This window comes from Salmo salar, chromosome 15, assembly GCF_965601325.2.
Source record: "Salmo salar chromosome 15, fSalSal1, whole genome shotgun sequence".
NCBI classification, from domain to species: Eukaryota; Metazoa; Chordata; class Actinopteri; order Salmoniformes; family Salmonidae; genus Salmo; species Salmo salar.
This window is the reverse complement of record NC_138305.1, coordinates 54,402,254-54,429,042: the sequence shown is the minus strand read 5'-3', so window position 1 is coordinate 54,429,042 and position 26,789 is coordinate 54,402,254. Positions and strand designations below refer to the sequence as shown.

The window sequence follows — 26,789 nt, the reverse complement described above, 5'->3', positions numbered from 1 at the left end:
CATCTGGAATTTGTAGAAAATCTGAATGTGGCTACGGCCTTCGAATGTTGGCAAATTTGACCTCTGAAGGCTGACAGAAAACACAAAGGGTCATGTTCGTTGTCTATTTTAGAGAGCTTTTTATTTTTCGTTACAGACATTTGCAAAATTTTCCATAGAATCAGGTTCACACTTTCCATTATCACTTCTTTTGATGAACTGCTTCTAAGTTTCTGTAGAAAATAATGCAAAATGTTTACCCTTATTTTAATGAAATAATTCAAATGTTTTAAAGATCACACACAGGCCACCCATTCCTCTAATCCAGTTTATTCATCCTCAGCAAAAAGGGGAAAATAATCAAATAAAAGGAGAACATAAAACAGAATTGTTCTGGTTTTATACATTTAACTAAATATGCAGCTCTATGCTAATGTGTAAGTAAATCAAAACAATATATGGTTAAATAAAATTTATTTTAAGATACAGAAAGATAACATTTCTTAAATGTTCCCGTCGGCACTCGAGAGATGACGGGTCGCAGAAATACCAAAATAAAACCACCCACTACGCCACTCTACACGTCGCTCCCGCCATCCTTCAGTCATTCCTCACACCAGAGGAAGGGGGCCAGTAAGAGAAGGAAGCAGAGAGGGAAGTGAGGAAGAAGAATGAGATGAGCATTGGGACCAGCACACTCAAGTAGTGTGACTGGGGTAGGAGGAAAATATGGAACAGACTAGCATACTACAACAACAAAAAAATGAAGCAATGTATTATGCATGCTTTCTAAGTGGTCTGCTTGTATGGCCATACGAATAGAGCCATAGTTTGACAGTCCAGTGAGTCAGGGATTGTGTAGTGTGTATGTAAAAAATAAAGGGAGTAAGAGTGCACGGGGTATTACAAAACAGAAAGAGCATTAACAGCAACAGCATCACTTATTCAAAGAGCAGCAGGCAGAGAAGGGCTTCTGCTTCAGAGAGGTTCTGTGTATGTGTGTGTGTGAGAGACTCTAGTCCATTTGTTCAGACTCTAATCCAGCTGAGAGAAGCGGAGGAGTAGGCTGCAGTACAAGGGTTTGTGGTCCGGTTTATAGTCAAACCAGTCTAGCAGAGTCTCATAAGAACAAACACGGCCACACAACAACTGACCCATGTCCGGGGACGACGACATCCTTAACACACGCTAATTCAATCCAATGCCATGCAGGAGCCATTGGGTGAGGAGACAGCAGAAAAGGAAGGGGGGGGGGGGGGGGGGGAAGGTCAACATTCCACCCTACAACCTGAGTGGTCAAGGGACAGACAGGGCTATGTTCCGTTTATCTGTCACCAATGATGTACTGAAAACCTGCTTACCAAGATGACCAAGGAGCTGAGAAAGGGGGCAGTTTCATTTAGAAGGTACTGGTGCAGACAGCCTAATCTTTTGTGATCAGTGAAACAAAGACTGAGGGGTAAGATTGTTGTTGAGCGATGGCTCTGCTGTGTGATTTTAAAAAAAAATGAGTTTGCCAGCTAACTTGGGTAAATATTGTGAAATAACTTAATTCTTTAGAAAGATACGTTGAAATGGGCATGGTCCAATTTACTCAACCAAAAACACATAGCTAAGTTGAGCTTTCTTAAATGAACCTGAAAATCAATAGTTACTTCTGTTTGTTCATCAAAGATAGCTGGCTAACCCATTGATCCTGCTTTGTAGTATATACCCCTCTGACAAGTTAAGGCTGTGTGAAAAAGAACGTGCGATAGTGACAGTGTGGCTCCAGAGGTTGCCATGGTGACCGTGTCCAAGGCAGTGTCCAAACTGTTCCCCTCTGGAGGGGTAAAGATTAACAGGAGTGGGTCAACAACCCTCCACTCCAGAATGGTGGGGTAAGTGTGGATCTATTACAACCATGCTCTCCCCTTCTTCCCCTTCCCTCCCTCCCTCTCTTCCTTGCTCTCTCTTACGTCCCCCTCTCTATTTAAGTGCCTCTTCTCTGTTGTGTGGATGGGTGGTGACGGGCGGGCAGCGGGGGCAACTCAAGAGCACTCTTCTCCGATGCGTTGGCACGAGCGGCCCACCTTGCGGTCCAGCTTCACCATCTTGAGGACGGCCTCCTCGCGCCCACGTCCCAGGTGGTCGAACAGGCAGTCGTGCTGCTCAGGTAGACGGTGGAGCATGCAGAACACATAGCCTAGAAGACAAAACGAAATAGGGGAGGGAACAATGAGAGAAAGAGGGGAGGCAAAAAACGAGAAAGAGTGAGAACGAGACAGAAAATGAGAGAATGTAAAAATGTGTGTGAAGTCGGGGTGGGGAGACACGGGGTGGGGAGACACGGGGTGAGGAGACACGGGGTGGGGAGACACGGGGTGGGGAAACGTGTTCAGATGCGTTTGCTCTGTTCTCTATGTAGTACTGACCGCAGCGACAGGAGCCCAGTTCCTGCTGTACCAGCTCCAGTTTGGTTTGGCAGCGATAGCAGCGCCGGCGGTTTTTCTGCTTGGGTCCTCGGCTAGGCTCCTCGCTCGCCGCCTCCCCCTCCAAGTCCCGCCGTGCCCGTTTCTCTGGTGACGCCTCGCTCTCCGACCCTGAAACTGAAAGAACAGAAGGTTACACGGTTACAGAGTAACCATGGGACGTTCAATATTGCACAGAAATATACACAGAGAGCAGGAGCATGGCTGTACCTGATTCGCAAGGACGTTTTGTGGGTGTACAGAGGGTGCCTTGGGCTGTTTCTGTGCATGACGATACTCCTGTGGAAGAAAAAGAAGAGCAAGACAAGGGAATCATTCTTCATTGATCAAGAGCCCAAATGTGTGTCACCTAGACCAAGATGTTTTGTAGCCAGAAAGACAATATCAGAACCTTGAAGGATTTAAAACCTCGTGTCCATGCTATGCAACCAGATAAGCTCAAATCCTGACATGCCAAGTCTATTTACGTCAACATATCACTTGACTTACATTCTTAACATGAAGGTTAAAAATACTAAGGATGTGCATCTTTCCCTTTCAAGATGATTCGACATGTATCTAGATACATTGGCTCCGATACGATCCAGGAACGATACGTTTTAGTTTGAAACGAGTCTGTGCAATTTGGTTAGTTAGAGAACAAATCGATTCGATGCACCAACATCTGTTGCATAACATTTTTTTATTCTAAATTAAACAAATCTGCTGCTGATGGAGCTCATGAGCTGGGCCTCTCTGAGCTGGGCCTGTCTGAGCTGGATCTGTCTGAGCTGGATCTGTCTGAGCTGGATCTGTCTGAGCTGATGTGTGCGTGTTTAAATCAAATAACATTTTATTGGTCACATGCACCGAATACAAGTGTAGACTTTACAGTGAAATCCTTACTTACGAGCCCATTCCCAACAGTGCAGTGTTAAAAAGCAAGACAAATATTTGCTAAAGGCAATAGTAACACAAAAACGAGGCTTTATACAAGAGGTATGTCAATTATGTATGCACTATGTAGGGGGGGTGGCAATGTAGCCTTTTTTTTGTCTCCCACTTTGGTTCTGAAATCACCATCACCCACTAATTAACTTGTCATTTTAGCAGATTAAGTGCTTGAGCTAGTAATGTATCAATATTTATCGTAGACAAATTAGCTATGACGTAGGCAATGAATATATAGCACAATTTGGATTTCACCCCCCATCTAAAAATCGAATGGATTTGACCGCTTGGAAGTTCTCGCTTCCGCCACGCAGTGCGCCTCACAAAAGTGATTGCTGTCCTCGTTAGTAGATGATCAACTTTACCCTGTATATCAAAAAAATATATATACACTGATTGTTAAAAGCAAAACTACCCAAACTATTGCTGATGGTGAACCTGAAAAATCAAAAAATATATTGGAAACCCCAATTCTGCAGGTATAGCCAGATGAGAGTTGTGTTTGATAGATTACTACTACTCCAGTAAAACACAATTTTTAACAGTGCCTTCGGAAAGTATTCAGACCCCTTGACTTTTCCCAAATTTTGTTACATTACAGCCTTATTCTAAAATGGATTAAATATAGCTTAGGATGTTTTTTTTTAAATAAATAAAATCACACACACACACACACACACACACACACACACACACACACACAACCCCATAATGACGAAGCAAAAACAGGTTTAAACATTTTTTGCAAATTTAAAAACAGAAATGACTTATTTACATAAGTATTCAGACCCTTTGCTATGGGACTCCAAATTGAGCTCAGGTCCATCCCGTTTCCATTGATCATCCATGAGATGTTTCTACAACTTGATTGGAGTCCACCTGTGGTAAATTCAAGTGATTGGACAGGATTTGGAAAGGCATACACCTGTCTATATAAAAAGGTCCCACAGTTGACAAGTCAGAGCAAAAACCAAGCCATGAGGTCGAAGGAATTGTCCGTAGAGCTCCAAGACAGGAATATGTCGAGGCACAGATCTGGGAAAGGAGAGCAAAAAATGTCTGCAGCATTGAAGGTCCCTAAGAACAAAGTGGCCACCATCATTCTTAAATGGAAGAAGTTTGGAACCGCCAAGACTCTTCCTAGAGCTGGGCGCCCAGCCAAACTGAGCAATCGGGAGAAGGGCCTTGGTCAGGGAGGTGACCAAGAACCCGATGGTCACTGACAGAGCTCTAGAGTTCCTCTGTGGTGATGGGAGAACCTCCCAGAACCATCTCTGCAGCACTCCACCAATCAGGCCTTTATGGTAGAGTGGCCCGACAGAAGCCACTCCTCAGTAAAAAGGCACATGACAGCCCACTTGGAGTTCGCCAAAAGGCACCTAAAGACTCTCAGACCATGAGAAACAAGATTCTCTGGTCTGAAGAAACCAAGATTAAACTCTGGCCTGAATGCCAAGCGTTAACATCGGAAAGAAACCTGGTACCATCCCTACGGTGAAGCACGGTGGTGGCCGCATCCTGCTGTGGGGATGTTTTTCAGTGGCAGAGACTGGGAGACTAGTCAGGATCGAGGCAAAGATGAACATAGCAAAGTACAGAGACATCCTTGATGAAAACCTGCTCCAGAGCATTTGCATTATGAAAGTGCTGCACAGATGTGCAAGATCAGGAACAGGCCGGGCAGTGTGTGCAGTTTAACCAGTACTGATATTGCCTGGGGTTGTTCGGCACGTAAAATGACTTGTAGATCAGCGACTGTCAACACAGTTACATGCAGTTTGACACAATATGAGTTATTTTCTGAAGGTAGACAGAATGGAATGAGCCAAACATTTTAGTGAACCAGCAATTTGTAATGCTTGAATCTACTTTCTGGCCGATGCGTGCTACATTTGGATTGGTTTTGGATCCACGGACCGATGCACTTACATCTTAAACATTTGATCGGGAACCGATGCGTATTGGTGAATGGTTAAACCCCTAAACAAAAACCAACCACAACAAGAAACTGCAATTGGTTGAAAACCTGAGATCTTAAGTGAAATTCTGGGAGAACCAAGCAGGTCTTAAAAGATGGTCAACGTGACCATGCTGCCCCACTATGATTCCAATCTGGGCAGGCTTAGTACATGTATTGCCAATGGAGTGACACACACACACACACACACCACACACCCCACTCCTCCCGAGGCAGAAATAGAAGCAGGCTGTCACCATTTCAGTCCAACCTTACAGACCACTGCCAACATAGACTTCATGAAATGCATACGTATACACACACTTCCCTCCCTATCTTATTTGACAGCAGAGCAAAAATATTTCTAATTGTGTCTATACTCCAGCATTTTGGAGTTGAGATCAAATGTTTCACAAAGCGACAGTATGGAATGTCACCTTTTATTTGAGGGCATTTCCATTAGTGCTGGTCGGTATACTGTATTTTACTACACACAGATGTACGGTTTGGGTATTTGAATGTTTGGTTTGTTCAAATGTGATATGCCGTGTGTAACGTCAATTTGTATAGTGTACACAGCTACATATGCCACTTTCCACACAGACCTAGCCCCGTCACTCCAGGAGTGCATGTTGTCGTTGCTTGACCACGAGATACTTCTGTTCAGTCTGCATGGTTAATGCAGCACATGCAACAATGTTGACAACAGCAATGTTAATTCCACTTTGCTTCTTAATATAAATCCACAAGCATTCTATAAATTGCACCATTAGTTTCGTACATCTGCAAAAAGCTAGTTTGTCTTTTCTTAGCAAGTTTTACTTAAATTGTGTTATACGCTAATGCTAAATCGCTAGTTAGCTAGCTAATAAAATGTAAGAGTCAGAGCAAACGTAGCTAGCTTACACAGCCTGATAATAGTGATGGTGTAGGCCTAAATCTGCATGTTTGTGCAACAGTATATTCTAAATAAAAGAGGAATTGGCTACATGAAAAAACATTTATCTAGTGAAAGATTATAGGGTCCCCTAGGAAACACTGACCAACACTTTGGTTCCTGTCCTGCCACAATAACTCCTCCCTGACATTTTCATTCATTGCCATGTCAAACACTATATTTAAAGTGCCCACTATTATATTGTAACTATAGAATGAGAATTATTTATTTCCATGATTCCAACAGTTCAATGTGTGTTTTGATCTAATTTAGAAGTCAAATCACAATTGCAACATTTGGTTAAAAATAAGGCCTCGATTTTTCGCCCATATTTTGCAGCCCTACGTGGGAGTGTGGGAATTCTCAAATTAATGCAGGAAATGCACAAATTTATGAAAATTATTTTCGGTTAAAGTTGAATTGAACAGTATAAAACAATCAGAATGGATAAAAGACCCATTGAAATCACTTGTATAGATTGTATAGTAAGTGTTGCCATACTAGGGTAACGCACTACTCAAAGCAAATGTAGTCCCCCCCCCATTTGAAGAAGTCTTAAGTACTTTGACAACTTTAACACACTAAGTGAATTTGTCAAAGGTTTTTGGGAATGCATTTGCAGTTTGTTTCTCAGATTATATTTTGCCCAATAGGAACTGAATGGTGAGTAACGTAGTGTCATTTCAGTCACTTTTATTGTAAATAAAAATAGATGTTTACTTAACACATATTAAATGTGGATGCTACCATGTTAGAGGCACAAAGATCATAACACCCCCCAATTGATTTAATTTTGCTTTTATATTTTCATAATTTAGCAGACTGTCTTATCCTGAATGACTGACAGCAGCAATTAGGGTTAAGTGCCTTGCTCAAGGGCACATCGACAGAGCCTTACCGGCTTGGGGATTCAAACCAGTAACCTTTCAGTTACTGGCCCAATGCTCTAATTGCTAGGCTACCTGCCACCCTTAAGGGTGATTCACAATATATATAATTTCTTAGGCTCACTAAATAATCTTTGTTTAAAAAAGTCAATCTAATTCAGGGATAAATATACCTATTCCACAACCATAAGACCCACTAATCATTTAATTTTATCAAAATAGTTTAACCTGCTTTTTTGCAAAAAATAAATAAAAAATATATATATTTAACCACTGATCTCTGGCTTTCATGTCTATGGAAATGGCCTTTTTGTTACAAATTTAACCAGAACCATAATGCACATTCATTCACTAATAATGACAAATGTCTTGTAGCAGGAATAATAGAAAATGAACACAGGTCTCGAACAATCCCACGTGCAAGTGAGTATTCAGCTAATCTTTATATTTCAAGTTTAGCCAACTTGGAACTACTCAATTATGAACACACCCTCCTGTTCATCTCCAACTGTTTGAACAGCATGCTAGCCTGTCCACTTCGTTTAGATGTTGAAATCAAGTGGTATATCTTCTCAGAATGAGAACAAGTTGCCAACTCCTTACATAATTGTGTTTTATGCTTATTGCACATTAATAAAAACAGACTAGACAGCTAGTATAAGTCTTTGGATAAAATGCTGCTAGCAGTACAATACTGGGCGCGACAAACTTGAGCATTAATTTTCTAGAATCAATGTTAATTGATGCTCCTGTTTTAGTAGTCTGCTCTGCTCACAATCTGAGGAGTTGAGACATAAAAAGGGTATCGCTAGAAAGGTTAACTACTCTATTACAGTAAAATAATGTCTAAATGTCTGTGAAAATATGACTGAGTCGGTTGGACTAGACCTCAAAAGTAAATAGCGAGTTAAGACCGCTTGTGAGAGAAGTGATCGCTGATATTCCATGTTGTGAGTGACGGGGGAGGGGCTTGGTGTGTGTGAGTAAATGGGTAAAGGCTATACGGACACGCTTGATGACGCATGTCGCGCAGCTGAGAGTCGAGTGTAGAAAGGAATGGACTCAGTTCAGCCAGTCATCCTGACAAGTCCTTCCCAGCGAACTAGTTCAAACTGGCATCAGCAGCATGACATGAGGTAAAACTTGTACCTCAAGTTGTTTATTTCGATGGGCGGGGGATAAATAAGTTATACAAGTTTCTAGCTACAAGCACAAACTAGCTAGCTGGGAAGGGCAACTGACTGAACAAAATCCATTAGCCTTCACTCGACTCTCACTGCACGACATACGTCAAAAATATGGGCACCAGGTGTGTCCGTATAGCCTCCCCAGAAAATATGAGAAGGTGTACACAGCACAGAATGGAGCTAGTGACACGAAACCAAAAAGTCAACATGAGAACAAGCGGACAAAAACCTTGATTCTTGTGATAAAGGCATTTGGAATATTGTGCTAAAAAACACATTTAAATTCATTCGATATCACTCAGCACGAGGTGAGAGGTTAGTATTTGAGGGGGTATCATTATTCATGATTCATTCATGATTATCCGTAATCATGTTACCATCCACATTTATGTAGGTGTTCAGAAACATTTTATTCACAATCAAATTGGCTAATAAATGACAATACTTTACTCACTATTCTGTTCCTATTTGCCAAAACATAATCCGAAACACAACAGTCCCACCTTTTTCCATTGCCAGTAATAACATTTTGCCCATATTCTGGATGAAGAATGTTATGCTCACTGGTGTCACAAAATCCACCAAATCCGTTAAATAGGACTGCTAATAGTTATATTGAACATACTGTGATCGAAGAAAAATAGCACAGAGCTTAAATTTCTTAAAAAAAGGTTAATCATACCTGGTTTTAGTAATTTAAGTTCAGACTGGAACATTTTTCATTTAAATATACACTCACAACCAACTGGTGAGATGCTGGAGGTTTAGAAAGGGTTGCGAGAGTCTGAGGAAAAATAATAAAAATGTCTCAACCAACCAGCTGAAAATCCCTGCATTGCGTGCTAGTAATATGGGACCAAATACTACATGTAGTACTTTAATACACCATCAGTGAATTTGTTCAAATACTTATACTTTCTCCAAGTAGGGGGACTAGACACATAAAAAAAAAAAACAAAAAAAAAAAATCTATTTAAAAACAGTAAAACAGACCCCCCAAAAAACGGACTTTCTATACTGTCGCCTCATATTTAACATTTCATCTCAAATCCAAAATGCTGGAGCAGAGCCAAAATTTTACATTTTAGCTTCACTGTCCAATGAAATACAGAGGGGAGTGTATGTGGACTAAAGTGTGCACTCTTCTCTTCCTCATTGACATCTAATACTAAGAGATGTAGTGTTTGTCCAGATTGAAGATGTAGATACAGTGCATTCGGGAAGTATTCAGATCCCTTGACTTTTTCCACATTGTTACATTACAACCTTATTCTAAAATGGACTATATTGTTTCCCCCCCCCCCCACCTCAACAATCTACACACAATATCCCATAAAAAGACAAAGCAAAAACAGGTTTAGAGATTTTTTTTAAATGCATTACAAAAAACTGAAATATCACATTTACATAAGTATTCAGACCCTTTACTCAGAACTTTGTTGAGGCACCTTTGGCAGCGATTACAGCCTTAAGTCTTCTTGGGTATGATGCTAAAAGCTTGGCACACCTGTATTTAGGGATTTTCTCCCATTCTTCTCTGCAGATCCTCTCAAGCTCTGTCAGGTTGGATGGGGAGTGTCGGTTCACAGCTATTGTAAGGTCTCTCAGGATGTTTGATCGGGTTCAAGTCCGGGGTCTGGCTGGGCCTCTCAGACGTGTCCTGAAACCACTCCTACACGGTCTTGGCTGTGTGCTTAGGGTCGTTGTCCTTTTGGAAGGTGAACCGTCGCCCCAGTCTGAGGTCCTGAGCATTCTGGAGCAAGTTTACATCAAGGATCTCTCAGTACTTTGCTCCGTTCATCTTTCCCTAGATCCTGACTAGTCTCCCAGTCCCTGCCGCTGAAAAACATCCCCACAGCATGAGTCTGCCACCAACATGATTCACCGTAGGGATGCCAGGTTTCTTCCAGACGTGACGCTTGGCATTCAGGCCAAAGTGTTCAATCTTGGTTTCGTCAGACCAGAGAATCTTGTTTCTCATGGTCTGAGAGTCCTTTATGTCCCCTTTGGCAAACTCTGGCCACTACCATAAAGACTTGATTGGTGGAGTGCTGCAGAGATGGTTGTCCTTCTGGAAGGTTCTCCAATCTTCATAGAGGAACTCTAGAGCTCCGTCAGAGTGACCATTGGCTCCTTGGTCACCTCCCTGACCAAGGCCCTTCTCCCCCGATTGCTCAGTTTGGCCAGCTCAAGGAAGAGTCTTGATGGTCCCAAACTTTTTCCATTTAAGAATGATGGAGGCCACTGTTTTCTTGGGGATCTTCAATTCTGCAGACATTTTTTGGTACCCTTTCTCAGATCTGTGCTTCGACACAATCCTGTCTCGGAGCTCAACAGACAATTCCTTCAACCTCATGGCTTGGTTTTTGCCCTGACATGTACTGTCAACTGTGGGACCTTAGACAGGTGTGTGCCTTTCCTAATCATGTCGAATCAATTGAATTTACCACAGGGGGACTACAATCAAATTGAAGAAACATCTCAAGGATGATCAATGGAAACAGGATGCACCGGAGCCCAATTTCGAGTCTCATAGCAAAAGGTCAGAATACTTAAGTAAATAAGGTATCTGTTTCTTCTCTTCTAAAAACCTATTTTCGCTTTCTCATTTTTATTTTATTTATCTAGGCAAGTCAGTTAGGAACAAATTCTTATTTACAATGACAGCTTACCAAAAAGCAATAGGCCTCATGCGGGGACGGGTATAAATTTTTTTTTTAAATGACAACACACACATCACGACAGGAGACAACACTACATGAAGAGAGACTTAAGACAACATAGCATGGAAGCAACACATGACAACACAGCATGGTAGCAAGTTAGCAACACAACATGGTACAAATATTATTGGGCACAGACAACAGTGAAAAAGGGCAAGAAAAGTGGAGACAATACATCACGCAAAGCAGCCACAACTGTCAGTAAGAGTGTCCATGATTGAGTCGTTGAATGATGAGATGGAGAAGAAAAAAAAAATGTCCAGTTTGTGTTGCAGCTCGTCCCAGTCGCTAGCTGCAGCGAACTGAAAATAGGAGCGACCCAGGGATGCGTGTGCTTTGGGGACCTTTAACAGAATGTGACCGGCAGAACGGGTGTTGTATGTGGAGGATGAGGGCTGCAGTAGATATCTCAGATAGGGGGAGTGAGGCCTAAGAGGGTTTTGTAAATAAGCATCAACCAGTGGGTCTTGCGACGGGTATACAGAGATGACCAGTTTACAGAGGAGTATAGAGTGCAGTGATGTGTCCTATAAGGAGCACTGGTGGCAAACCTGATGGCCGAATGGTAAAGAACATCTAGCTGCTCGAGAGCACTCTTACCTGATGATCTATAAATTACGTCTCCGTAATCAAGCCTGGGTAGGATGGTCATCTGAATCAGGGTTAGTTTGGCCGCTGGGGTGAAAGAGGAACGATTACGATAGAGGAAACCAAGTCTAGATTTAACTTTAGCCTGAAGCTTTGATATTTGCCAGGAGAAGGACAGTGTACTCCTAAGTACACTACCTCAAGCTCTAAACCCTCAGACGTAGTAATCACACCTGTGGGGAGAGGGGCATTCTTCTTTCCAAAACAAAGGTCATGTGGTTAGGTGATGTTCAGAAGAAGGTTAAGGGCAGAGAAAGCTTGTTGGACACTAAAATGCTCTCAACAAAGCTTTCTAACACAAAATCCAGGGAGGGGCCAGCTGAGTATAAGACTATCATCCACATATAAATGGATGCGAGATCTTCCTACTGCCTGAGCTATGTTGTTGATGTATATTGAGAAGAGTGTGGGGCCTAGGATCGAGCCTTGGTGACAGGCAGTGTCTGAGACAGCAGATGTGCTGACTTTATACACTGCACTCTTTGAGAGAGGTAATTAGCAAACCAGGCCAAAAACCCCTCAGAGACACCAACACTACTTAGCCGGCCCACAAGAATGGAATGGTCTACCGTATCAAAAGCTTTAGCCAAGTCAATAAAAATAGCAGCACAACATTGCTTAGAAACAAGGGCAATGGTGACATCATTGAGGACCTTTAACTTCATTAGGGTAGGGGGCACGATTTTCACCTCCGGATGAAAAGCGTGCTCAAAGTAAACTGCCTGCTACTCAGGCCCAGAAGCTAGGATATGCATATAATATACACACTCTTACGTTTCCAAAACTGTTAAAATAATGTCTGTGAGTATAAAATAACTGATATGGCAGGCGAAAACCTGAGAAAAATCCATCCAGGAAGTGGGATTTTTTTATGTTTGTAGTTTTCTATTGAATGCCATTACAGTATCCATTGACTTAGGACTCAAATTGCACTTCCCATGGCTTCCACTAGATGTCAACAGTCTTTAGAAATTGTTTCAGGCTTGTATTCTGAATTAGGGAGTAAGATCACTTTGAATGAGTGGACCATTCACTGTCTGAGGTTTTTCATGCGCACGACCGAGAGCACGCCTTTCTTGTTTTCCTTTTATATTGACAAAGCTTTTGTCCAGTTGAAATGCTATTGATTATTATGACTAAAAACAACCCGAGGGCTGATTATAAACATCGTTTGACATGTTTCTACGAACTTTACTGATACTTTTTGGATTTTTCGTCTGTCTGTTGTGACTGCCTTTGAGCCTGTGGATTACTGAACAAAACGCGTGAACAAAATGGTTTTTGGATATAAAGAGGGACTTTATCGAACAAAGCAAACATTTGTTGATTAAATGGGAGTCTTGTGACTGTAACCATACGAAGATCAAAGGTAAGTGATTCATTTGATCACTATTTCTGACTTGTGTAACTCTACTTGGCTGGTAACTGTTTGTAATGATTTGTCTGCTGGGCGCTGTTCTCAGATAATCACATGGTATGCTTTCGCCGTAAAGCCTTTTTGAAATCTGACACCGTGGTTGGATTAACAAGAAGTTAATCTTTAAACCGATGTATAACACTTGTATGTTTTATAATGAGTATTTCTGGTTTTGAATTTGGCGCTCTGCAATTTCACTGGATGTTGGCCAGGTGGAACGGTAGCGTCCCACACCCCCTAGAGAGGTTAACGTTGCTTTGACCCATCCATAACCTGAGCAGAAACAAGATCACATACCAGAGAGTATACTAAAGACATCAGGAAAGCCAGTCAGTTGATTATTGACAAGTTTTTCCAACACTTTGATAAACAGGGCAAAATAGAAATAGGCCTATAACAGTTAGGATCAGCTTGATCTCCCCACTTAAATAAAGGACGCACTGCAGCTGCCTTCCAAGCAATGGGAACCTCCCCAGAGAGGAGAGACAGGTTTAAAAGGTCAGAGATAGGCTTGGCGATGATAGGGGCAGCAACCTTAAAGAAGAAAAGGTCTAAACCATCTGACCCAGATGGTTTTTTGGGGTCAAGTTTAAGGAGCTCCTTTAGCACCTCGGACTCAGTAACAACCATATCATCACCATTAAGGGACATGGGCAGCTGTGAGGAGGAGGGTTAATTCTCCAGGTCTTTAACCGTTTTCTAGAACTTCTTGGGGTTAGACCCACAGAGAGAGAACTGCTCCTTAAAGTAACTAACTTTGGTCTTCTGGATAGCCTGAGCTCACTTATTTCTCATTTGCCTGACTGAGAGCCAGTCAGCCTGAGTATGCGTGTGCCGAGGGTTTTGCCAAATGCAATTCTTGAGGTGGAGTAACTCTGCAAGATCACAGTCAAACCAGGGGCTGAACCTGTTTTTAATTCTCATTTTCTTTATGGGGGCGGGTTTGTTAACAATACCACTGAAAATATCAAAAAAGGATCAAGCATCTTCAACAGAGAGGATCAAGCTGATTCTATAGCATTTTTCAGAGGCCAGGTCATGAAGGAAGGCTTGCTCATTAAAGTTTTTTAGCAACATAATGAGTTCCTCATTATGGGGTATTGTGTGTAGATTGATGAGGATTTTTTTTTTTTTAGATGTAATACATTTTAGAATAACGCTGTAATGTCATACTGTGAAAAAAGGGAAGGGGTCGGAATACTTACCGACTGCACTGTATAAACCATATAGATTGAAAATGCTGAAGTGAGGGTCCAGTCTGATATGAGATTTAGTTAGAACTTGGTGTGATTGCATGACTGACAATGATCTCAGCTATGGTAATTCATTCAAAGGTTTCAGAATGTGCGCCATCTCAAAAATCAAAAGTTGTGGACCCTCCATCTTACCCTCCTGTGTAGTTGTTAATGTGGGGACAGGGTCTTCGGTTGACACCGATGGCTGCTCGGAGCTAGTGGGTGGTGACGACGATAGGGATTGGCTACTGTTGCTGCTCGTCTCGCCACTGAAGACAGACAATTGGCTACTGTCAGTGCTTGGGCTGGGCTTTGAGGTACAGTCCTCGTCTGTCTGCTTCTGCTCGATATCTGAAAAGACAGACAAAATAATGCTATTTAGTGACCCCTAGCACCGCATAATGTACATTGGCTCTTAATGGAACAGCAGCTTCAGAGCATTAGTACACACAAACATACACATGTGGGGGCATGCGTCACCATTCCCTCTCCCCAAAACATCATTCAGAATTGCAGATGGTCTGGCCGGAGAGGATGTCAATGCCTCAGAATGACCCTTTAGCATGATTAGGGCTGTGGCGGTCACAAAATTGTGTCAGCCGGTGATTGTCAAGCAAATAACTGTCAGTCTCACAGTAACTGCAAGTTAATTAACCTAAACACATTTGGCGTCTACTGGTTTCCACAAGCCACTTATGCAGACCATTGGAACATCTACATTTTAAAAAGTATAATAAATCCATGTAATATAGCCTACACCTTCACAATAAATCCATTATTTATTTTAGACAGGTCTAATAAGCATGATATGAAGAAAATGTAGTCCAATTCAGAATAGCATACTCTGAGTTGTCCTTATGTTAGGTCCTGATGTGGCTATGGCAAATGGCTGTGAGCTACACTAGTTCATTTAGCAGACAAGATTTGCTTAGAATTCCATGACATTATTTTATAGTATGAAGAAAACTGAACAAAGCTGAATAAACTATAAAAAAATTATGCAAACAATTTGCGGGAGTGCGCACACTAAGCAAATCCAATCTGTGTTGAACAGTTAAAACAATAGGTACTCATATAAGCTTCACTTAAATGAATAACTAACTCCAGTTGTTCTACAAACTTTGGGCTGTGTTTTGATTTTTAATACATTTTAAGGCTGCATGATGCGACTAATGATGATTTGAAAAAGTTGCTTGAAAGGCATGAGCTCTGCTTTGTTTTTCGCGCAGGCTGTACACACTTCATTAGTCTCTCATTCACCATTTGACAAGCATGGCAGCATCCCCTTTGTGGCTTTAATACACCCTAAAAAAAAATCCATGCCTTTGTTGTGCCCTTCTCCCCGAGTGCCTGTTCCCGAAGCACTCACTGAGTGCTGTGGGCTCTCCATCACGTGATCGGGTCTTTTTCACAGGCTACAAGTGAAGACAGACACAGGGGACGCAACTGCGCGCATCCTTATCCAATTCCGAGGTGTATATTGAAGATATTGGAAGAACTGTCCACATTTACTTTCCGTCAGCCAACAAGATGAGTAGGCCTAACAGATAGTAGATTGACATTGGGGGATAGCAAAAGCACTAGCCTTAGAATAGGTCGATTTTTGTACTATGTGAGAAATAACTATTCCAAACAGTCTGGGACAGTTGTGGGATGCAACAGATCCTAAATTAATACAACCACAAGCATTTAAAAAAAAAAAAAAAAAACATTTAAGCAATGTAGCTGACAACAGATCAGAACATTTAGCTTTAAATATTGATAAACTATTATGCTATTTCTTCACATTATAAGCGCAGCAACGCGCACACGGCAGTAGTCTATAAGCGAGAATGTTCCATTAGCGGGAAAACACCATTATCAAAAGTGACCGCAAATGCGATTATGCATTTTATTATAAAAGATGCATTTTTAATGGTGAAAATGATCTTCCCCAAACTTGAAACTCACACGCTGCTTATGTATGCCAGTTAGGCTCTAAACCCCTTGTAAAGTGGATTAATGGGCTTCATTTTAAAATAAGTTATTTGGCCACTTTAGTTGTGATACAAACCTTATTAAAACATAGGCCTATGGGCTAGGCTACATGAGGTGTTCGACTAGGATTCGAAAAATTCACAAAAAAAAGAAAAAAAGGCTTCGTTTCCTGCCTTATGCTGGGCATCATTCACAAGTGACAATATATAATTCACAAGTGATAGCCTAATATATTCACCCATCAGACTATTCTTGATTTAATCTTGTCTTTACATAATAATATGTGTGACTTTTGTTTTGATTTAGAACGGACCATTATCATGCACCCTTCTTGAAACAGGAGCAGCAGAAAAAAGACATGTCATCTATGCATTTAAATAGCGGATGGAGGACGCTTTTCCCGTGATTCATTTTCATGCCATCCAGGAAGGCTATACTCCGATTGTAAAGAACAGCAATGTGCTTAATATTAGGAAAGTTGACAAATAAATCTAGAAAGCTGATGGGATCCTCAATTTAGTAAAAGCCATCCCTCTGTTTTATCACACCATTGCATAGCCTATAGAAAAGTTGCACAACATGAGCTCATGGGCCCTCATGAAGTGCTTGATTCGATTTTCGATTACATTTGTATTGATGCCAGAGTGATTAGAGGGACAATAGAGTGCTGAGTACCAGGCAGTTATCAAGTTTGGTAGGCTACTAATGACCATAAGCTGCATCAGAGCTTGGAGAAGCCTAATTACCATGACTAAACTGTCACGTGGTATTTGACTGCCTTCATGACTCGTAGCTGCCGGTGTGGCGGTAATACGGTCACTGCAACAGCCCTAAGCATGACCCCATTTTAGGCTACCAGGGAGTCTATCCATCAACTCCCAAAACCCAGAGGGCTGCACAAGGTCAAAAAGCAGCTGGGCCTTATCTTAATCCTCTATAGAACCCATTTCTGCTGTCGTGGTGCGCTTGTGTATTGAATCTATTCTAGGCAATGTTGCTGCTGAAAAGGCCTACAGAAGCCCATCTCAAAACTTCAGTCACAAGCGCCATTTTAGAGCTGCAATCTTTAACCACAGGAGTATTGAGAGCCAACACCCCAACATACAGCAAAGCATGATATCAGACTGAGAACATATTTTTCCTGACACCAGTTTTATTCTTGAGATAGCTATTATGTCAATGAGAAGTCCATCTGGAAATTGACTTTTTGGATTCTGAAAATACCCTTTATTTTTACTGCATGCCTTTGGAATATTTCACAGGGATTTTTTTTTATACCAAAAGGTACATACATTACTTCTACAAAACATATCTAACAAACCAATAAAAGTAACCTAATCGAGGTGTAGAAAAACCTGCCATTTCCATACAGCAGAGACATCACATGACAGGCAGTAATCTGCACCAGGCTGCACACCCCCTTCTGATGTCTCAGGTACACACAGGGCTCTACCACATAACAGAAACCTATTGTCTTCCACACATATGGGAATTTAATTGGCTTGCAGCAAGGAACAGCAAGACTTACCAGCAAAACATTTTGAGCAGAGGTTCATGGTTTTACTGGACCTGGGGAGACAAAATAAAATAATGGTCAGTCCCAGAAAGGAATGGTACCAAGGTGGAGATGGCCAAATAGGATAAAGGCTCACTAGACACGTCGGTCAATGCAACATGCCCCTCTTATTTGCAACAAAAATCACACTTAAAAAAAAAGAATGCATTTCAAATGGCTCTTGGGACACTCAAACCTGACCCATTTTTTTTTTTGCACCCAGACAGTCAGACGGCTCTGAGGTTGCCATAGCTACGGAGAGTGAGTGAAAACAAACGAATGGCAGGGGTGACAGATGACAAAGTCATGGCAGGGAAGAGAAGGGGGAAACAAACAAAGGCGGGGGTGGGGTAGAGGTTGTAGCAAACAGTTGAAAAGGGAAGGAGCATAAGGTAGCAATAAAGTCAATATTTTTACAGCAACAAATGACAGGTAGGCCTACACCATTGCATTCATTTGATACCATCTCTCACCGGTTAACAAGCTAATCAGTCCAGGCTAATCAATTGTGCCAAGAAGCCTAACCTGACAGGGGCTTTTGACCACCATTGACATTGGCCTGAGGGTTCAAGGGTTCATTACTGACTGAAGTAGGGTAGTCAACTCAACATGGATAACAACTACTACATAAGCTCTATGTGTATCAATCACATTTTTTGCATTAGCGTATGTATACATTACACTAAATGTTGTGGTGAGAAATTGCCTAGAAAAAAAATAGGCGTAAATAGAAAAAAAAGATGTCTAAAATCAGGTTTACTTCCCTCACAATCCTAATGATGTGTAATAGGCTAACTCATGACAGCAGACTCAACTCCATGAACACAACCCAAACCCTTCCACATAGCCTCAAATCTGTTCAAATCAAATCTCCCACCAAACACGCACCATTTTCTCAGGCTTTCCTTTGAATCCTTTCCTCAATGACATTACATTTCCAGTGGTAGGCTAATGGTTGTTCTCATTCTGGACCTCTGACACTCACTTTAATAGGAGGGCACAATGCATAATGCTGGGATGTTTCTGTTCGGGGCTGTGTGAGCCCTGTCAATACAGGAAAAGGTTGGAACTCAATAGGGTATTCAGCCCATTGTGCCCTCGGGAGGGAATGTGACCAATGGAGTGTTCCAATTGACCTGGGATACATTTAGGACTCATCCTACCATGACCTTAACTGCAATTGGACTTTTCCTCCCAACATCATATGTCATTCAGTGGTAGAGTAACTAGACCTCAACCGACAAGAGGATTTGCAGTATACCTAGACAGACCTCAATCATAGATGAGAGTTCTGACAAGCCCCATGCTAGCCTTATCCTTGAATCCTTGCAGTACATTGAAGATGCGTTTGCCTACCCACTTTCAGCTAACGCACTATAACCTAATGTCCTCCTTCACTCCCCATCTCGATAAGGGCTTCAACTGAGCAAACATGTTCATCAAAACAGAGTATCAGTCTAGAATGGTTTGTCACTAGCAAAAGAATGTCCTTTGAATTCAGTCAAATTGATATGCACAGGCTCCATTTTACCAGAGAACCAACTGACCTAAAAACAGGAAAGCTGGAAATTCAGCCCAGATTTTTTGAAACTAGCCCACTTCTAAAGGCGAAGCCTATATCCTGCAGTCTCGAGATACAGACTCCCCTCCCAATGTTTTAATGAGATATCTCAAACTGAAGAGGATGTTTGTTCCTGGCTCTAGCTGTAATCAGGCATGCTCAGAAAGGGAGATAGTTTGAACACAGCAGGGAAGGGCTACAAAGAAAGCCGGAGGGCTTCAGAGGTGAAAACTGTGACAAGCTTCAGATGCGTCGAACCAGGTGTTGACCGTAAGAGCCGTAAACATGCTTCCCATTGTGTCACCTGACATTGAGAGGTGTGAGTAATTCTCAGTTCGCTCACATATAAACACACCCTAAAGATCAGCGTGACTAGTTAAAGAGCATGGCACAAGAAAGAAGGGCAGGCTTTTAGTACATAAAATCATCCAGGGAGTAATATCCCAGAGTACTCCCTCTCGTTGCTACACATGGTGCTTTCAAGACAACTGGGGAAAAAACAATGTCAATTCATGATGTCAGTGATCTTTAGGTCTGAGCTCTAGAAAGATGCCAGAGATTCCGACTTGGAATTTCAAGTCGTAATCGATTTTCCCCGTCAGAGCTCGTTTTTTTCTGAGTTCCCAGTTGTCTTGAACGCACAAAAGTCGGATATTTCCGAGTTCCCCGTTGTTTTGAACGTGGCAATAGTTGACCATACAGGAAGAACTGTCCAGCTCAAACAAAGGCCCCATTTTTATTATTAGTAGGCTATACCCTTTGGTTGGTCGCTCTATTTCACTAAAGATAGTTTAATGTACTGCCTAAATGGGCTCGATTAAATGACATTAAATAAACATTTCCGGTATGTAATCACAACTTGACTGGAATGTGAGGGATGAACGTGCTGTAACTTGATAACTAATGTGGTTACACGGCAACGACAGTCTGGAGAATATTGGATACAAAGTGTCAACGTTTCATCTTTAGTTAGGATATCATTTCTTTAGACTGGATACATTTCCATTTAAGGACACAGAGCCTAACTAGAGCGAATGATGATCAGATTATAAACATAAATTTTAACACAACGCGTTCAGAACCTCAGAACATGATTCGACGATTTGATATATCTACACTCATGGATAGAGAATGAAAACAAGCCCAAACGTTCAGCAAACCTAAAAACATTAAGATAGGAATCCGTTTTGTAACTCAAACATTTGCCCCAACCCCCACCCGGTATGCCCAACATAATGGCTTTAGCCTAGGCTACATTAATATCCATCCTCATTATCACTACAATAAACCATCTCCACAATACATAATGTGCGACATCTTACCCCCAAAATCCACATGGACACCGAGGTGGTAAGGGTTTGCTGCGCTCACTACCAGTATCCCCCATGACTTCAACAAAATGATCAAGGGTACGCAAGGCTGGGGATGAGACAGGGGCCTTGTCGTTGTAAAGGATCTTCAGCCAACTCAAGTAGCAAATATCCGCTTCTATAAATAGTCCTCGGTGGTCAAATTGGACAACGAAGGTGGATGGCTTTGCCGACACGAGCGGCCACAGGGATCCGAATAGTCCTAAACAGCTTTGGATTAATTGATCATCCAAGTGTCCTCACTGGACTCAAAGCAATCAGCTGGAGCTCGGCTACTACTAACAGCCACAGAGGGGGTGTTAACGCTTTGTCCAACCTGTAACATGAAAGATACAACACAAAACATAAACACCACAACAACAAATATTTCCAACAATCTCAATATTAATCACGAGTATTCGACAGAGTATGCAGCAGTCACATCGAATATCATTCCACTTACACCATGTGCTGCGTCCCCCAATCTTCAGTGGGCCGAACTGTACGAAGTAAGCTGTTCAGGAAACTACCGGTACCTAAACCTTCATTTAGAATAAAACGTACTGTGCCGTATCAACAGAATCAAAATGGCGTTCATTGAACGCAATTCCCACTAGGGTTTCTGACTAACGAATGTAAACTTACACACACAAGCAACTATTTGGATTCATATATTTTAAACAGAAGCAATATAAAACCGTTTATTTCCTTATTTCACGGTTTGAATCGTTGAAAATTACTATTACCAAAACGCGATAATGAATACGTCCCAACCCATTGGTATTTTTGGGACAAACCAAAACTTGAATCAGCTGTGAAGCAGGAGGATCACAAAATATATTTCACGTCAGAGTAGCCATTTGCACAACACATATTATTCGAAGTCACTTAGCTATCTAAATATATGGATCAAACATATTGCTCAGCCAAAATGTGCAATTGTGAGTGCTTGAAGCATGAACGACAAGCATTCTTGAGATAGATTGCAAACCAATTCTATCGTCTCGCCCCTCCATAGAGTTTAAAATCTTTCACAGTATTAATTGGTAAAGTTACAGTGATGTAAAACATGTCAAATACATACTGACTTACATGGGTCTTCATGACACACAAGTTGTACATGTTTTGTTCCACATCTTTAATACAGTATTGTTTAAAAGCTTGTTTACTAGCTGGTAGGGGTATCATGAGGATGGATGGACAAGGGCGCATTTAAAACCTGTATTAAATCAGCAATGTTAAAAAAAAACATTTGGTCTTTCAAGTTTGATGAGGGTTGCTAACAATAAGTACTGCAAAATGAGTCAGACAACATTTAATGCCATTTCCTGCAGCCACTGCCTGCAAGAAAATGTACATTTATTGGCCAACTAACATTTGCCATAAGCAGAAATCTCCAGCCCGAAGAAGCCTTTGGCACTCACTAATGCAAAACCTTACTTGACTTTTCAAATCAATCAACATTTTTTGAACACTAAGAGGTTGAGAGACTTTTCTGCTGAATCTCTTTCAACATCTACAAAAGCGACCTCTTCTGAAAATCAATCCCAACGTATGTTAATGGCAGTGATATAGAAAAACGGATAGTCATCCCAAGCAATGGTGATATAGTACAGTAATGGTATTGTACTAAAGATGACACCATACAAGTTGCATTCAAAACTATTCAGGAAATAGAATGGAAAATATATAAATATGAGAAGGGTAATCTGCTTTCTACTTAATTTACTTTAAGTGAATGTTCAGCCCTCATGCAATAGCAGCAATGTGAAAGTATCTAAAGGATTGCTCAAATCTACTTGAAAGCTTGTAAAATAACAAAGGAGAGCAAAGGAAATATGAAAAAGTAGAGCAATATTAAGAGCCAAAAAACAAAGAGGGAAGAGGTGAGGGATAATAGGAAGCACAGCACTGAGAAATAAACCGTAGAGCCAACACAAAACTTAAATCAAACCACACAAACAAAATCATTGACAATATACATATATCTACATTTAGCAGTAAGCACAAGCAGCAATTAAAAGTTGTCCTCAAAAAGGTGAGGACAACAATAAAATGACAAAAACAAATCCATAGACAGAAATAGCTATTACCAGCACTGCACATTTCCCCAGTGCTTAGTAGACCTAGGTAACATCTTTCTTACAGTAAATATGGGGAACAATAAAGTGCCAAATATCATCTGCTCATAGATTCACCCAGCCTCCGATTTCCACCAAGTGCTGATGAATTTACCAAACATTGAAGTGCTGCTCAGCCAAGACTGCAATATTAGTCTTTAAGTCCAAATGTTCACTGTGGGGGGATCAAATTCATTTTCCAGATATAAACCTTCAGCATAGGTGAATATGACCATGTTCACCTATGATTTTTCTTTTTCAACATGAGTAGAAAATCATTGATAGTGGTCTTGCATTGGTTAATCTTTGGATGAGCAGTACTGATTGCACCTCCACTGGCTGGACAGCACCTGGCCCGACTAGGCTTTGAAGAGTGCCAACTGAGTACCCTTAAACCGGCAACAAATGTGGGCTAATACCTTCACAGGAAATGTATGGGCCAATTTACTTCATAGCCTTTTTTTACACCATTGTCTATCATTTTAGACAGGGAGGACTGTATGAGCACCCTAAAATCCTGAAATTGATGTTAGATTCTGTTAACGTGTTAGAGGCTTATTTTTGTTATCAAAATGGATTGTATGCTTAGCAGCATTTTAGCAGTGCATCTTGTGTGATAGATAAAGGTTGTGCAAAATTGTTTTCTTGGGGGTTTTCCTTTTCTCTCAGAGGTGGGGTTGTGAGGAAGTGGAGGATGAGGATGAGGAGGGCTGGGAGGGGAGAAGGCTGTGGGTGCGGGATGGCTGCATGGGTCTAGGATTCTGGGATGTGGAACTGGACTCAAAAGGTGATGCCTGCCCAAGACTGCCGTCTTTCACCTCCGTGTCCAACTGGGTCGGACACTCAAAGTGGACACAATGGAACACCTGAAAGAGAGAGAGAAACAGGAAATGAGGAACGGATATACAACATTTCCCCCTGGTGCCACTAAGTTTTTCAGATGGTGGCACCAGCCCATGATTTGGTTGCATCATGTGTTCCCCCACACCGTCACGCAATAGAAAAACATATGTAATTAACAAAGAATTAAAGTGCTTTATTAAGAAGTGAGATGGTATTCAGAAATATTTTCTTTCCTCTAACATTGTGATTAAAAATATGCACAACCAAATCCAGTGACAGTCATGAATATTGGGTTGACAATTAGACTATTGTCATTATATTTTATTGTTAAAATAGGGCTCCATAGATCTCCAGATGTTTAGAGATCTTTATGTGCACTAATATAATAATAGGCACATTTATTTATGGCTAATTTCCCACCTAGTTAGCTAGATCACTAACTAATTATAAACTGGGTGGTTTGAGCCCTGAATGCTGATTGGCATGAAAGCCGTCGTATATCGGACCGTATACCACGGGTATGACAAAATATTTATTTTTACTGCTCTAATTACATTGGTAACCAGTTTAAAATAATAGCAAATAGCCGTGGTATATTGGCCATACACCAAACGCCCTCAGGCCTTGTTGCTTAAATATAATACCCACTGCTAGTAGCCATGTATTAATCTAACAGTAAATGTAATGTCCTAAAAATCTTTGCAGGCGTGAGGCCTATGCAATCGCAATGGCCAATGCGCATTTCGCGCACACTATCTCAAAGCCATTTCAAATATCTTGGTTGTAAAATAGTTGCTATTAAGCTCAATATGGAGAGTTGATAATGTTTTTATAATACCACCAGAAAGCTGAGAACCACCTGTCCTCCCTTTAAAAAAAAAAAAAAAAAAGAAAGACAAAAAAAATGGGGATATTAGTATTACACAGGATAGCTGTGTTTTCCCCGCAATTGGATTTTGAAACGCTTCAAGATGTCCACCCTTGCTCCTGTACTCAAGAAAGTGAAGGTAACTGAAATAAATGACTATCGCCCCGTAGCACTCACTTCTGTCATCATGAAGTGCTTTGAGAGGCTAGTTAACGATCATATCACCTCCACCTTACCAGACACCCTAGACCCACTACAATTTGCATACACCCCAACAGATCCATGGGTGAACCAATCACCATCACACTGCCCTATCCCATCTAGACAAGAGGAATACCTATGTAAGAATGCAGTTCATCAACGACAGCTCAGTCTTCAACACCACAGTACCCTCCAAGCTCATCACTAAGCTCAGGGCACTAGGTCTGAACCCCACCCTGTGCAACTGGGTCCTGGACTTCCTGACTAGCTCATCCCTGTTGGTGAAGGTAGGCAACAACACCTCCGCTATGCTGATCCTCAACACGGGGGCCCCACAAAGGTGCGCGCTCATCCCCCTCCTGTACTCCCTGTTCAGCCATGACTACGTGGCCAAGCATGTATCCAACTCAATCTTCAAGTTTGCTGACAACAGTGGTAGGCCTGATTACCAACAACGACGAGACAGCTTACAGGGAGGAGGTGAGGGCCCTGGCAGATTGGTGCCAGGCAAATAACCTCTCCCTCAACATCAACAAAATGAAAGAGCTGATCGTTGACTTCAGGAGACAGCAGAGAAAGCACACCCCCATCCACATCGAAGTGGCAGTAGTAGAGAGGGTGAAAAGCTTCGTTCCTCCGAGTGCACATCACTGACAACCTAAAATGGTCCAACATACAGACAGTGTGGTGAAGAAGGCGTAACATCGCCAATTCAACCTCAGGAGGTTGAATACATTTGGCTTGGCCACAAAGACCATCACAAACTTCTACAGATGCACCATTGAGAGCATTCTGTTGGGTTGTATCACCGACTGGCATGGCAATTGCACCGTCCGCAACCGCAGGGCTCTCCAGAGGGTGGTGAGGTCAGCCTAACAACACTGGGGGCACATTGTTTATCCAAAATGGCGTAGCAGTCGAACTTGTGTTTGTCTTGTCCCGTGTTAGTCTGTAAATAGTCTGGTTTTCCTTTTTTTCATATACATTTTAATCTCAATTTCCATCTACTAAACATACTATCCAGCAACCAGCCTCACCCAATGTGGTACGGATCTGCTATTTTTTATACCATATAACTGGAACCTCCATCAGAGGCTAACCAGCAAACTAGCTACTAGTCATTGTTTGCCACTGCTAGCGACACTAGCCAGCTTTAGCTCGGACAATTACCTGCCAATCTGCACAGCACGATATCAACACAGAGCATATCGGACTGGTTTTCTCCACCACATCGCCGAATTTCTGCCGCAAGCTCTGGACCATTACACCGGATCATCGCAGCTAACTAGCTGCAACCGAGTGGCTACTGTTGGCTAACGCCTCTGTCTCAAAGCAAGCACCAGTTAGCCTTGAGCTAGCCTCGAGCAAGGCCCATCTCCCGGCAAGTCGACAGAGTTTACCAGCTAATTCTTGGTCTAGAAATACCTCTTTTGCCAATTGGCCTGGACCCTTTATTGTCGACACAGAGCCCCGCCGATCCATCATGACTGGTCTGCCGACGTAATCGTCCGAAGTGGTTTTCAACAGGCTTCTCTGTTGCGATGTCGCCGAAGACCCATCTGCTAGCCCCAGCCCGCTAGCTTTCTGAACGCCGTGTCTCCCGCTCGCCTAGCGTAGTAGCGACTACCGAACGGCTCCCTGACTCACCTATTGCTGCTCATTGGACCCTATGATCACTCGGCTACACAGCTGATGCCTGCTGGTCTGTTCATTAACACTGTACCCAATTTTGTTTATCCGTCAGCCCCAGCCTCGAACTCCGGTGTGTGTACCCATCCGACCCTCTCTGCCCATTCATCGCCATTTACCCGTTGTTGTCTCAGCTCTCCCGACCAACACCCACGATTGCTTTATGCCTATCTCCAACGTCAATATACCTTGTCTACTGCTGTTTCGGTTAGTTATTGTTTTATTTCATTGTAGAGCCCCCAGTCCTGCTCAACA

General features: G+C 41.9%; 2 protein-coding genes across 6 annotated transcripts in view; both read right to left on the bottom strand.

Moving 5' to 3' along the window:
- Positions 1-95: 95 nt before the first annotated feature.
- On the bottom strand, positions 96-21,560 carry LOC106571638 (AN1-type zinc finger protein 3). 2 transcript variants are annotated; one of them, XM_014144943.3, is made up of 7 exons: positions 21,277-21,560; positions 20,787-21,150; positions 17,877-17,917; positions 14,525-14,722; positions 2,661-2,729; positions 2,394-2,567; positions 96-2,164 (listed from the first exon to the last, which is right to left on the bottom strand). In XM_014144943.3, the coding sequence occupies exons 2-7, from the start codon at positions 20,849-20,851 to the stop codon at positions 2,010-2,012; spliced, it is 702 nt and encodes a 233-aa protein (XP_014000418.1). In that variant the 5' UTR covers positions 20,852-21,150; positions 21,277-21,560; the 3' UTR covers positions 96-2,009. The 2 variants fall into 2 exon arrangements, with proteins under 2 accessions (XP_014000418.1, XP_014000419.1); XM_014144944.3 differs by lacking the exon at positions 20,787-21,150.
- A 563-nt stretch (positions 21,561-22,123) lies between these two features.
- LOC106571636 (BTB/POZ domain-containing protein 9) overlaps positions 22,124-26,789 on the bottom strand; it is a 28,677-nt gene continuing 24,011 nt past the window's right edge. For all 4 annotated transcript variants that reach the window (XM_045695821.2, XM_014144940.3, XM_014144941.3 and 1 more), the window contains one exon: positions 22,124-23,799. In XM_045695821.2, the coding sequence (XP_045551777.1) occupies positions 23,599-23,799 (201 nt within the window). In that variant the 3' untranslated portion in view covers positions 22,124-23,598. The remainder of the gene's footprint in view (positions 23,800-26,789) is intronic.